The sequence below is a fragment of the Saccopteryx bilineata genome, chromosome 4 (assembly GCF_036850765.1).
Source record: "Saccopteryx bilineata isolate mSacBil1 chromosome 4, mSacBil1_pri_phased_curated, whole genome shotgun sequence".
Taxonomy (NCBI): Eukaryota; Metazoa; Chordata; class Mammalia; order Chiroptera; family Emballonuridae; genus Saccopteryx; species Saccopteryx bilineata.
In genome coordinates, this window is record NC_089493.1 from 280,946,158 (window position 1) to 280,959,754 (window position 13,597).

Genomic DNA, 13,597 nt, shown 5'->3' on the forward strand with positions numbered 1-13,597 from the left:
TGGTTTCTTGTCATTGCAGGAAACTGGATGCTTTCATCTACGACGCGGCAGTCCTGAATTACAAGGCAGGGCGGGACGAAGGCTGCAAGCTGGTGACCATCGGGAGTGGGTACATCTTTGCCACCACTGGTTACGGAATTGCCCTCCAGAAGGGCTCCCCTTGGAAGAGGCAGATAGACCTGGCCCTGCTCCAGTTTGTGGGGGATGGTAAGACCTTGGGTAACCCCTTACTTTGGGGGACTTGCAACCCTCACACTACACTTTCTGTTTTTTTCATTGGCTTTCCAACGGGTCCTTGCGTGATGAACTTGCACACTGAAAGTATTTATTGAGTGCCTGTCACATGACACCATGGTTCTTTATGGTTGCTTATCATGGAAACGAATTATAGATAACTACATTTTTTTAAAGGAATTTATTTTAAGGATGCAGAAGTGTCTGTCTCGGTGAATTTAGGACAGAGTTAAGCAAATAGATTTAGAGAAAAGCTGGCAACCAGGGCAGCCCTGGGGCCTCAACAGCAAGAATTCATAGGTCTGCTCTCTACAGCAGTGGTTCTCGAGATGGGGGAGGATTTTGTCCCCTAGGGTGCACTTGGTTATGTCTAGAGACATTTTTGGTTGTCATGACTCTGGAGGCTGTTGATCACTGGCACCTCGAGGGTAGAGACCAGGGATAAAGGATTCTGTCAAACATTTTACCATGTTCAAAACAGCCTTGCCATATCTCAAAACAGAATTATCCACCCAACTGTTAGTCCTGGAGTTGAAAAACTCTACTCTAGAGCAGTGACATTACCTGACCAGCCACAATAAGTCCCCAATCTCTAGTCTCTCCATTCTAAATTTTAAATTCCAGAGGAAGGATTCCTGGTACATTGTGGGTCAAGGACTCTTTCCTGGACCCATCAGGAGTGAATAAGGGAGAGGTTACGATGTACTAACACAACAGCTCCTGTTATTATCCTATGGACAAACCGAGGAGAAACGATATCCAGAAAAGGAATAGAGAGCAGAAATCTCATGGGTTTTCACTACAGTCCACTCCTTGATTTTTCTGTCATGCAAAATAATAATAAGAATAGTTTCCACATTCGTGGGGATTACAATCTAAAGGGTAATGGCATTCATGAGACCCTGAGCTAGCTAGGTCAACTCAGGCTCCGGCAGCATTTCCTCTGTCTGTCCTTTTCTGTTTCCCAGTTGGTGAGCTCACCACAGCCTGTGCCATGACATCGTTTTCAGAGACCCGATGTGGCTCAGATGGCAGGTTGGTTTCACTTTGATTTGCCAGCACTGAGGTAGGAGGAACAAAGTCAGCAGAGATGACCGGTTAGCACTGAAAACTTGAGTAAGTGTGAGTAGGGTCCAACACTCGGGACATAGAGTCAAAGCTGTGTTCAAGAGCTGGTGGAGACTACAGCCAGTATGGTTACAGAACATGCTATGCCCATCTAGAGCTGGCCAAGGAAAATCTGGCAACCACTCTGGTAAATACATTGAAATGGGCACAGAGGTTAGAGCACAGGGTTGGTGTGAATTTGAACCAAGTACATAATTCCTTGTAGCTTCTCCTCCTCTTTCTGCTTTCAGATTGAACCCCAGATGCCCACAGTGCCATCAAGAAATCTCAGTGTGTTTTATATTTAACTTCCAGATATAAACATCTGGTTCTTTGAATTCCCTATTGGACGTTTGTACCTTCCTCAGATCACCAGCCATGTTCTCTGCTGTGTAATAGTGCTTTGTGGCTGTGTTAGCCAACTATTGCTAGGAAACCTTAGAGGCACCCGGCAATAAGCATTTACTTTGCTCTTGGGAGTGCAGATTGAGTGGAGAAGCTCTGCCTCAGGCTGTGATGGCTCTGGTGACTCCACGCCCTCTGCAAGTCCACGGGTCACCTGTGTGGTCTCCACGTGTGCTTGCTCCGGGTCACAGGCTGAAAGGTCAGCAGCCACCTAGGAGAAGCTAATTGCACATGCACACTTCAGGTCTCTACTTTGTCGCATTCACATTTAATAACACCCTTCTGCCTAAAGCAACTCAGATGGCCAAGCCCAAGGTCAAGGGCTCGGAGGTATGCTCTGCCTTTTATGGGAAGAGTTTTGGAGTTCTGTGACAAGGAGTGAGGACACAGAGACGGGTGGAGAATTGGGGCTAACTGTTCCATCTATCACAGTGATTGCTTAAGCAAACCTGCATGGGGTGGACTACTCAGCAAATAAGAGTCTTGTTTACAAGAGTAAACACCACAAAATACTGAATGCAACAGATAACTGGTCAATGAAGGGTTTCATGAATAAATACATGCACGAATGAATGGTTGGTGTTGGGATATGTTCTGTTTGACAGGAAACTTTTAAATATGATGGGTAGCTGTCACATAATGAATTCAACTCTACTCCTACCCACCATTGCTGTCACTCATGCAGAATCTGTTATGAAACAGCAACATATTTAGAGAACAGGATATGCCAAATATTATACTGGATATATTACATGTGTTCTTTCACTTAATATTAGCAACAAATGTATGAAATGAAATATTGCTTATACCCATTTCACAGAGGAAAAAACCAAAGCTCAGAGGGTCTGCAAGTCCCCTACCTGGTTAGCGTAAAGCTTCTACTTAAGGAGCCTTACCCTAGAAGGGGGTCAACGATGTAAGATTCCCGTGATATTAAATTCTCTAAGATATCTTTCAAAGTTGGCTAATTAGACACTTGAGATTTGTAGACCCTTTCAGAAAGAGTAATTTGGTACATCTCTAAACTAAAGCTATTGTCCCATTTATAAATACTTTTGCAAAAGAAGTGATGTTCTTAGCCTCATCTGTGAAGGAGTATAAAAATGTTTACCTGATAAGGTTGGTGTGAGGATGCGATGAGACAGTGCATGTGAAGAGCTGAGCTAACACAGCACCTGGAAACAGAAATGGTTCAATAAGTGGTAACTGTTACCATTATCATCACCAGTGTCATTATCATCACCATGGCCATCACCATCATCTCCACTAACATGATCATGACCATCATCATCACCATCACCACCAACGCGATCATGACCATCATCATCACCAGTGCTATTATCATCACCATTACTATCATCACCACCATCATCATTATTATCATCATTGTCATTACTGTCATAATCACCACCATCATCATCACCACCATCACCATCTTCCTTCTCCTCCACCTCTTCCTCATCATCATCACTGTCCATCCACAACCCTAATATTTAATACACCTTATTTAGTGTTGTATTGGTGGCAATATGGTCAAGTTAATATCATGGAAACAACAGAAACTGTCCTTTTTGGCAAATAAAAAATAAAAAGTAAAGGCATTCAGATAGGCAAGAAGTATGTTCCTTGTGCTAGCAGAGCGTCTAGATTCTTATAAATATGTTCTGGCTCATTGCTTTTCTGGTCAGATTCTCAGGGTTGGGAAATGTGTCTCTTCAGCTCTGTCTTTGGAGACCATCTGGAAGCAAAGACATCAGAGAGAAAATGACGTTGCTCCAGGGGGCGTCTTAACATAATCTTCCCAGAAAGCCATGTCCAATTCTGAATGTCTCTCTAGGAGTAAATACATAAATTAACACAGCTGCATAAATATTTCACTTATCTTATGCTGCTTCAGTAGGATTAATTATGCTCTAAAATTAGACCTGTAAAGAGCACGGTGCTGAGCAGTACCTAATTATTATTCATCCTCGAGAATGGAGTATTTATCTCTTGTTATGGAGTAGCTTCAGTGGACGATTACAAATGTAATGAGTGCCAAAAGTATAAAAAATTTTCTTAATGAGCTGTATAAATATAACCTTTGAGTAGAGTGTTTGGTTATTGGGGGAGCCTCTTACGTGAAGTATGCCAGGCATTTCCCTAGGAAAAGGGCTACTCAGGTTGCCTTAAGAGACACACAGGATCCCGACAAGACTGTACCTTCCTTCTCCTTGTATGCTCGTTGAGTCTTTTCTGAAATAGTAGTGTACGCCGTGCGGATCTTTGCTCTCAGTAGTTCAGTAACAACACTCATAGGTACTTTTCAGCTTTGATCATAAGCATCTAACATTTACTGAAAACTAGACCTTCATAAGCACTGATGTTCCAGGAAGGGAATATCATAGTCTTTTTCTTCTTCTCTCCCAGAAACTTATAGTCCAGTTGATGGGTAATACTTAAATTTAAAATATCTAATCTCAAAATACTAACATATTTATAATAATTTATATATAGGAAGTAATATATACATGTATATATATATATATACATATTCTTAGGTGTCTTGCATAGAGTAGAAAGTAGTCAAGGCAAATAATGAGATAAACCAGTTCTTTTGAAGACTTTATTTATTTATTTTAGAGAAAGAAAGGAGATAGAGAAGGCGGGGAGGAGCAGGAAGCATCAACTCCCTTATGTTCCTTGACCGGGCAAGCCCAGGGTTTCAAACCAGCGACCTCAGCATTCTAGATCGACGCTTTATGCACTGTGCCACCACAGGTCAGGGTAAACCAGTTTTTTTAAATGGAAGATAAAGGACTAAAAAATTCACAAAGGAAATAAGTGTAGTGAGATTTAGATGAAGAATAGAATGGTCCAGAGTTCATAGAGCTTCATCCATTATCTCTCCAGCAACCAGCAAATATCTGTTGAGTACCTGATATCTCTCTGGTACCTAAAAGGTAACACTTGAGTGAGAACATAAATAATGAGTCAATCTGGGACCAAAAAATGGCATTTGTGGCTCCAAAGGGGAGGCTGAACAAGAGATCTCACCAATCCCATGGATTTTATAATTTTTTAATATGGTTCTGAGATTCAAAGAGACAAAAAAAAAAAAAAAAAAAAAAAAAAAAAGGAAGGTCAGAGAGGTTAAAGCCCTTCTGATGTACAGAGACCAGCAAAAGGATAGTGGGGAGAAGTGATCGTACAGTGTTATTATTCAGAAGCAAATACATAATGCTGAAAAAAAAGAAGGACATGATTGTTTCTGAGCTCACACTCAGTGGTCCAGCTCTGTGCCAAGTACGTCACAAATGATTTTAGTAACTTCATACAACATTCTGGAGTTGATCTTATGATCTCCATTTTTCAGACCTAGAAAATGAGGCTCAGTCAGGTTAAGTGGGCTACAGCAGAGTGTCTCATATAGGACCGTGGACAGGAATCACCGGGGGATGTTATTCCAGTAGGTCTGGGGAGGGAGAGCCTGGGATTCTGCATCTCTTAACAAGCTTCCAGGCAACGCTAATGCATCTGGTCTATGGACGACACTTCATGTAGATTGCTATAGAGTTATAAATTGAGCCAAGTTCACGTGACTCCAGCTTGGGCCATCCTTCCATTAAACCATGCCACTGAGAGAAAGCTTGGCCGCTAGTGGCCATATCACCCTAGTTATAAGTAATATGATTTAACATGGACAAGCATTTAATGTTCCATTTCACACTTTGCTGAATTTTCATGGTGTTGGTTTATTTTTAAACTCAGAAATACATTCCTTGTCCATATCTGAGATACTGTGAGTCTGAATTCGTTGAACAAATAAAATTAAATATATATATTTACCATATATTTTTTATAAATTATTTATATGGTATATCAGATTATCTTTACATCATATTTAGGTATATGTGATAGATATTATATGTAAGGCATTTGAATGATATGACACATATATCTCCTGTATTAATATTGTATTAAATAGGCCTTGACCAGTTGACTCAGTGGATAGAGGGTTGGCCTGGTGTGCAGACATCCCATGTTCAATCCCAGTCAGGGCACAAATGAGAAACAACCATCTGCTTCTCTTCCCCACCTTCTCTCTCTTCTCTCCCTCCTTCCCTCTCACAGCTAGTTGCTCAGCTGGTTCGAACATCGGCTCAGGTGCTGAGGATAGCTCAGATGATTTGAGCATTGGCCCCAGACAGGGGTTGCCACGTGGAGTCTGGTCGGGGTGCATGTGGCAGTCTGTCTCACTCTCTCCTCTCCTCTCCTCTCACTTAAAAAGAAATGTGTTAAATAGGTGACCAACTCAATTCATTTTGCGGGGACTCTCCCAGTTTTAAAACTAACTAGTGATGCCAATTAATATCATATTGGGCCATATAAGATAGATATATATGAAATAGTCAAAGAATACCATATGTATCATTACACTTGGATAGGTACATTGGGTACCTATCCATTCCTTTTGTCCCTTTTATACTGTAAGTATGCAAGCAATCATTTGAAAGACTTGTCCAGATTGATAACAGATCGGAAGGTACCGCACACGCTGCTCTTGTGTTAATAAGGAACCTTGCTGCCCATGACTCCAGCGTTTTGGGAAAGCACCCCCTGCAAGATCAAGGTGCTCATGGCCCTTGGAGCGAGCAGCCTTTGCTGGAGCCGAGTCCCTGGCGGAGCCCGCTTCCTGCTTCCCAGCGGGTCAACGTTCACACCCCTGGTTCCTCTATTTTTGGCTGTTCCTCCACTGAAGCAACAGGATGGCTTTTGATGACGTGGGACCCCATGCTGCCAGCCAGAGTACAGAGCGTGTGTGTGATTGCAGAAGTTCTTTGTGTATCTAATTAGGATTCTCATAAATTGCTCTGAGCCACTGGATGGCTTGCTAATATCCTCAGCACAGCCCCTGTCCAGCTCCCCAGCTTAGTACCTTTGGGCTGATGTCAGCGTGTCTGGGAGAGCTGGTCGCCCCCGCAGCTCGGGTGCCGAGGACCACGATGCCTCCGCTCCGAGGACGGACCCGTTTGTGAGCAGCCTTTGCAGCCACCTTCTCGGGGCTGGTGGAGGAATGGTGTGGCGGTGCCAGCTACAGAACTTGCTGAAGGTCTGCCGCTCACTCCTAAATATTGTCCCCACTCAACTCCCCACCGCATCTGAAATTCCACCATCTTTACAAAATGGAGTTTCTCTATAAATGGAATTTCTTCTTCCCTCTACTGCTAACCCTATTTCTTGATGTGACATTTGGCCCATCCTTTGGCTCATATGCCCCTCCATAGACTCTTCCTTAAAGCCCACAGCTCTCAACTAAATGCCCCTATACACTCTACACTCCTTTCGCTCTGCACTTGGAGCATTCTTGTGGCATTTAGCAAAGCAAGTGAAAGGGTAAGATAGAAGGTCTGAAACTTCCTAGCTAATTAATTTCTGAGTTCCAGTCTCCTCATCTTTTAATGCGAGTCATTTAAAGATTAAGTGTGGGAGCAAACATAAACTAGCCTAGTCTTTGACACATGTTAGATGCCTACTTGTTGCTGGCCTGTCCGTGTCCCCTGGCCCACTGCAGTGCGCTGCATTGTGAGTACCTTGAGGGCAGACACTAGCGTGCCCATTCTTGTTGCCTCTCTCTTCCCTCAGGACTCACCACTGAGCCTGGCACGCAGTAGGTGCTCAAATAAAATTTGTTCAATGAATGAATAAACGAATTAATAGATTGGATAACAGTATAGATACACTTTTGCAGGGCTTATTTCCATCAATTAAATATCTTTTCTGATGAAAGGGATGCTGTTTTCTTTAGTTGGGGCATTAGCTATCTCTTGGCAGAGAGAGACACGAGCCTCTGAGCCCATACTCACTGTAAGACAGAGGCAGGTTCCTCCGTGGTCTAGTTTGTGTACAGTAGTAGCCAAACATCTCTGTTTTGCTTACTCTTCTTAACACAGATCCTCTGGGACGGATATAACCAACAAGATGATCTATTTCCTGGGTTTTAGAACAGGAGCGTATCATAAATCATTACTGAGTTTGTGGTTTGTGGTCAAGTTGGTCAACGAGAGAAAGAGTGTTTACCACAGGGAGTGAGTGGCGAACTACAGCCAAAACTATGACTATCGCCCAAATCCAGCCACTGCCCGTTCTTGAAAATAAAGTTTTATTGAAACACAGCCACATCCCTTCATTCAGGTATTGTCTGTGGCCGCTTTCACACTACAATGGCAGAGTTGAGTTGTTGCAGCAAAAAACGTATGACCTGCAAAGCCTCAAACATTTACTTCCTGACCCTCTCTAGAAAAGGTGTGATGACTCCAGGTCTTCGATAGTCTGGAGAGAGACAAGAAGGGCAGAGAAGACTTAAAATTGCAGGTTGCCCAGTTCTCTAAAGGGAAGGGAAAAGATTAAGATGATAAAAGAAGAAGAGAGGGGAGAGGAAAAGGGAGGGCAAGAGTGATATAAGAGAGAAGAAATAAAAGAGAAGAAAGGACAGGAGAGGATAGGAGATGATAAAGAAGTAAAGAACAGTCAAAAGCAAAGAAAGGGGGAAAGAGGGAATGATCGGGAAAAAGAAGAGGAATAAGAGTGATGAGGATGTGGAGAGAGGAAGGAGTGGGGAAGAGAGATCAGAGAGAGATGAGTGCCAGGTGACTGGTCAGGCAGCATTCAGCCTGGGCATCGACGGGTGGACTGGCGTCATTCAGCTGCCACTGGGCTAAGTTGCAGATGAAACTGGAGGAGTCTTAGAGTGTCCACTGGTCCATCTGGGCTCCGTGATGGAGCAAGGCACAGGCCACCAGCTGACTCACTCCTGACTCGGGGATGTCTGTCTATCTCCTGAGGGCTTCCCCTGCCAGCAGTTCTCCGTGACATAGGTGCCTGTGTCCTTGATGATGACTCAGCAACATTTTGTTGCAATCATTTAAAGAGATAAATGCCAAAATCAGGGTGGTGGTGGTGGGGGGGGGGAGTTGGGAAAAGCAGGTGCTGAGAATCTGAAAACTCCCTTTGAGGGGAAGAGACAGTTTTCCATTCTCAAAATGGAAGCTGTTCAACAGCTACCATCCTCATTGCTACTTTTATAGACATTTGTAATAATAGGTAACACTTATGGAGAGATAACGTTGGGCCACAAGATATCTCAATCATTCCATTTGGCCCACAAAATGATGAAATGGCATTAGTTATGATTTGTTTTTCTTCTTTTCCAAGTGAGGGGAGGAGATAAAGAGACAGATTCCCACATACACCCTGACCAGGATCCACCCAACAACACCCATCTAGAGCCAATGCTCTGCCCATCTTCAACCATGCTTGCAACCAAGCTATTTATAGTGCCTGAGGTGGAGGCTCCATGAAGCCATCCTCAGCACCCAGGCTGATGTGCTGAAACCAATCGAGCCATGACTGTGGGAGGGGAAAAGAAAGAGAAAGAGTGAGAAGGGGGAAAGGGAAGGGTAGAGAAGGAGATGATCACTTCTCCTGTGTGCCCTGACCAGAAATCGAACCTGGGACATCCACACACTGGGCTGATACTCTGTCACGAAGCCAGCTGGCCAGGGCCTAGTTATAACTTTTATCCCTGTTTACAGATGAGAAAACTGAGTCACAGGTAGATTAAATAAGGTGTTCAGGCTAGTAGCTGGCAGGCATGCTCCAGGGCCTACCTTTAACCATTATGCAACATTGCTTCTTTATCTGCTATCAGCCTCATAGTCATCTCCTAAGGCAGATATTTAAACACAGATCAGTCAGAACCCAGATTCAGTATTCCTTCCTCTTTCACTGAAGAAATAGCATTCAGTCCCCTGTAGATGAGGCTGGGCAAAATAACTTGGTGACAGAGGTTGGGAGGGGGAGAGAAAGTGACCTACACTTCTCCATTTTTACACGGAGAAGGAGACTTGTCTATGCCCCGGGCCCTGGCACCGTGGGAACAGGCTCAACCTAATTTTTGAGATCATTCAACCCTGGCAGTTAGGGGAAAACTCAGGACCCAGAAGCAAGAGATGAGAAGGAATGAAACAAGGACAGAATGTAATTAAGAGGAGTCAGATGTTTGGCCCCGATACAGACTTGCAGAACAGCCTCTCCAGGTTCACAAAGACCCGATTTGGTTGTCCAAATTGCTTGCTCCCCACAGAGCTCCTCGGAGCTGCATAATCCCTGGCATTTCAGAAAGTTATTGTTCCTCGCTAAACATGTTTTAATCAAATTGAGACTTCAAAGGCACAAATCACAGTTTGGGCTGAGCTAGGCTAATCTGTAAATCACCAACTTTCTAATCAAGTTAGGAAAGACCAGGTGCCATTGACAAAGACCCCCCCCCCCAGTTTATTTACCCATTTGCTCATTTATTCATTCTCCCTGTAGACATGCGTTCAGAGAAGAATAACCAAGCAGCTTCAAAGCTCAAGGTGGTGGGATATAAAAATGACTGAAGACTCCTGCTTTCTCCCCCTTAACGCTTACCTTACTTGTAAAGATGCTATGTCACTTCTGCATCCCTCAATTCGCTGGGGGAGCCTACAGAAAATGCAGATACCAAATTTGTACCCCACGAGGAGGCCATTTTTGCATACTCTCTTGGATATTTTAATACACAATAAGATTTAATAACCACTCTTTAGAATAACCATATTTAGCATTTAGAAGCATCTTACTCTCTGATTGGCAACTACTGGATACAGATGCCCCTGGCCAATAGCTCACTCATGTGGGGTCCATGAAATTGGATGTTTACTCCATGTGCTGCTGTTCCTCTTCCTTTCTCGGGGCTCCTAGCTGGGTTTCCATATCCAGCGCCCCTGGTGATTGGGAAAACCTGAGGGAACAGTGGTGTGGGTCTTAGAAATGTCCATGAGCCCAATGACCGCAATAGGGAACAGAGGAGATACGGGGATGGGGTGTGAATGGCAGAAGTCATCAAATAGGCTTTAATGTTAAGCTTCCTCATTCAGGAAGAAACAAAATAGGCATGGAAGTGTTTGTTGCTTCCAGAGATTTCATCTTTATGTAAAAACAGTGTTAAAATAAAGCAGGCAAGACTGAAAGATCCATGTTTGGACAATGAGCTAGGGATCTTATTGATAAAATCCAAATGGAACCAGATTTGGACCCGATGGCTCTCCTGATCCCTTACATGTGTGAATGTGGACCCATTTGAAACCACCAGGGAAGTGTGGCTACAGGTTATTACTGGTGATGGGTTGACTGAGTCTGATGCTTTACATTCACAAAAAAACCTCATTCGTACACAGAACAGCAGTTTTGATGATACAAACCCAAAGAGGGTAATTAATGACCATTTTGATGCCCCCGAAACTGTCACCTTCTATGACCTAGAAGCTAAGTTCAGGTCAAACTACTCATTCATAAATAAAATGTTTTCAAAGGAAGAAAGTGTCGGTCTTAAGCACAAATTAGCAGTAAAGGGCTTAACTCCTTCTCCATTGGCCTGTGACCAGATGGTACTGTAAAAATTAGACTTGTTTATCTCCCTCCTCATTTTAATGAGAGACATATTTGGAATAATAATGGAAGAGTACTTACTTAAGAAACAGATAACATCCATAAATATCTCCTAGAGCCATTGACTCTTCCTCTGAGTTAAAGCTCCAAAGGTTGCCATCTGCGTAAGTTCGCCGTCAATGTCCCAATAGGTCCCTTGAGATCCGCAGTCGCAGTGCTTATTATCATCTGACGCCAGGACCAGAGCGAGGTCGCACTGCCAAACGTGTGCCTGACGAGCAGTGAATGGCTCAAACCAGGGGTAGTCAGATGTCAAGAGAACCATCAAAGTTGAACTAAGATCTAAGGAAGGGCTTGCTGGTAAGTCAAACACTGATGTCACAGGCCTTGTGTGGGATTGACAGGATGGGCAAACAGTGGCCCCAAATCCCTGTCAATCGACATTTTTAAAAACACATCAATTTGGCAAGGCAGTATAATGTACCTATAAAAGCTCCCCAGTTCACTACCCTAACATAATTGTTCTTAGTAAATATATTACCTTCTGGTCCTTGTTATTTGCAGACACGTTTCTTTAAATAATTGTTGGTTATGTACGCTTTAATATTTCACTATTTTACTTACCAGTATATTTTAAACATTTTTTAATGTTACATAATCAGGCCCTCATAATCACTTTCATTTGTCATAATCATTATTAAACCATATTTCATTACTTTATTTTCCTAATGTTAAACATTTTATTTTATTTTTTTGCTCCTCTAGATACAGATGGAAGGAACATCTTCATCCCTATTTTTGTTTGAATTGTCTGTTTGTAACAAACTCTGTTGTTGTTGTTGTTTCTAAGTGAGAGGAGAGTAGATAGAGACAGTCTCCCGCATTTACCCCAGATGGGATCCACCTGGCAACAACCCCTGTGTGGGGCTGATGCTCAAGTCAACCATGCTATTCTCAGTGCCTGAGGCCAATGATTGAATCAACTGAGCCACTGCAAAAGAGGGAGAGAGAGAGAAAGGGGAAAGGGAGAGGAAGAGAATGCCCTGACCGGAGATTGAACCTGATACATCCGCATGCCAGGCCGATGCGCTATCCACTTTGCCAACCAGCTAGGACGACAAACTCTTAAATGTAGAATTTGAAAGGTAAACGGCTATATCTATCTCTAGGAGTCTTGAATAATGGTGTCATATTAATGTCCAAAAGGTTTGTTGCCATCTAAGTGTACTATTAATAATGAGTCAATGTAGCAAGTTGAAAACGATGTAGCAGCATTAAGCCCTGTGATTCCTTTTGCTGTTATAGAAGGTGCAGTGCGCTATCTCAGGGTTGCCTTAAGTGTGACTTCCTTTGAGTACTAATGAAAGTGGGAAAAATATCTGAATTGTCTTTTCATCTTTTTTTTTTTGACCATTTAACTATTTTACATATACATTTAATGAACATTTTTTTATTTTTTAGTAATTTGTTAAAACTTTTATTGTAGTATTTCACACACACAGAAAAAGTCATAAATGTAGCAGCAGGGGTGCAGCTAAGAACAAAGGCTTTGAGTTCAAATGTAAGAAGTGATTTTGACTTGCTCCGTGACCTTGGGGAAGTTACCCTTTTGAAGGGCTGATTTCCTCCTCTTTCATTTGTGGATTGTAGTGGCACCAGCCTCATCAGCTTGAATGGCATGAGAATAGCTTGGTGTATGGAGTACAGCAGAAAGGATCACAGGCAGTTAACAATGGTGAGGCGCTCCTTAAATTGGGAGTTGTTCTTATTTATAGACCTAGTTTTCTTTAAAATTATTTGGTTTCTTTTTTTTTTTTTTCTTTCGATTGCTTAAGTAAGGATTCTGTTAATTATGGCCCACACTAGCCCATGCCAGTTTTTGTGAATAATGTTTTATCGGGACACAGACACATCATTCATGTACCACGCGTGCCTCTGGCTGCTGTTGTCCCGCAAGGGCAGAGGTGAGCAGTTGTGACGGAGACCATGTGGCCCAGAAACCTGGCAACATTACTAATTAGCCCTTTAGAGAAAAAGATTGCTGACCTTGGGCTTAAATTATAAAAGTAAAAACTCAATTTTTTTTAATTTAAATAATTGCAACAATATGGATGAATTTAACTTAGTTTACAACTTTTTATCCTTTAAGACTCTTTTTTTTTTCTCTGTAAAAGGTTCACATTTCTTTTTTTTTTTTAAGTGATTTTTTTTTCTGCTTGGAAAGACTTCTTCTGTCCACATTCCTTATTGTCCCCTCTCTTGCCTCCCAAAATGGAAGAACACCTTAGCGACACCTCCGCTATGCAGTCTTACTCCTTTCTTGCCTTCTGTAAACCATTACACGCATTCATTTACCTTGCAATTAATTTTTAGACAACTGTGTCCCTACCACCCAGAT

The 13,597-nt window shown here is 42.6% G+C and overlaps 1 protein-coding gene across 1 annotated transcript in view; it reads left to right on the forward strand.

Moving 5' to 3' along the window:
- GRIN2A (glutamate ionotropic receptor NMDA type subunit 2A) overlaps window positions 1–13,597 on the forward strand; it is a 409,746-nt gene that overhangs the window by 374,301 nt on the left and 21,848 nt on the right. Inside the window, exon 12 of the mRNA XM_066274896.1 lies at window positions 20–207. Within this exon, the coding sequence (XP_066130993.1) occupies window positions 20–207 (188 nt within the window). The remainder of the gene's footprint in view (window positions 1–19; window positions 208–13,597) is intronic.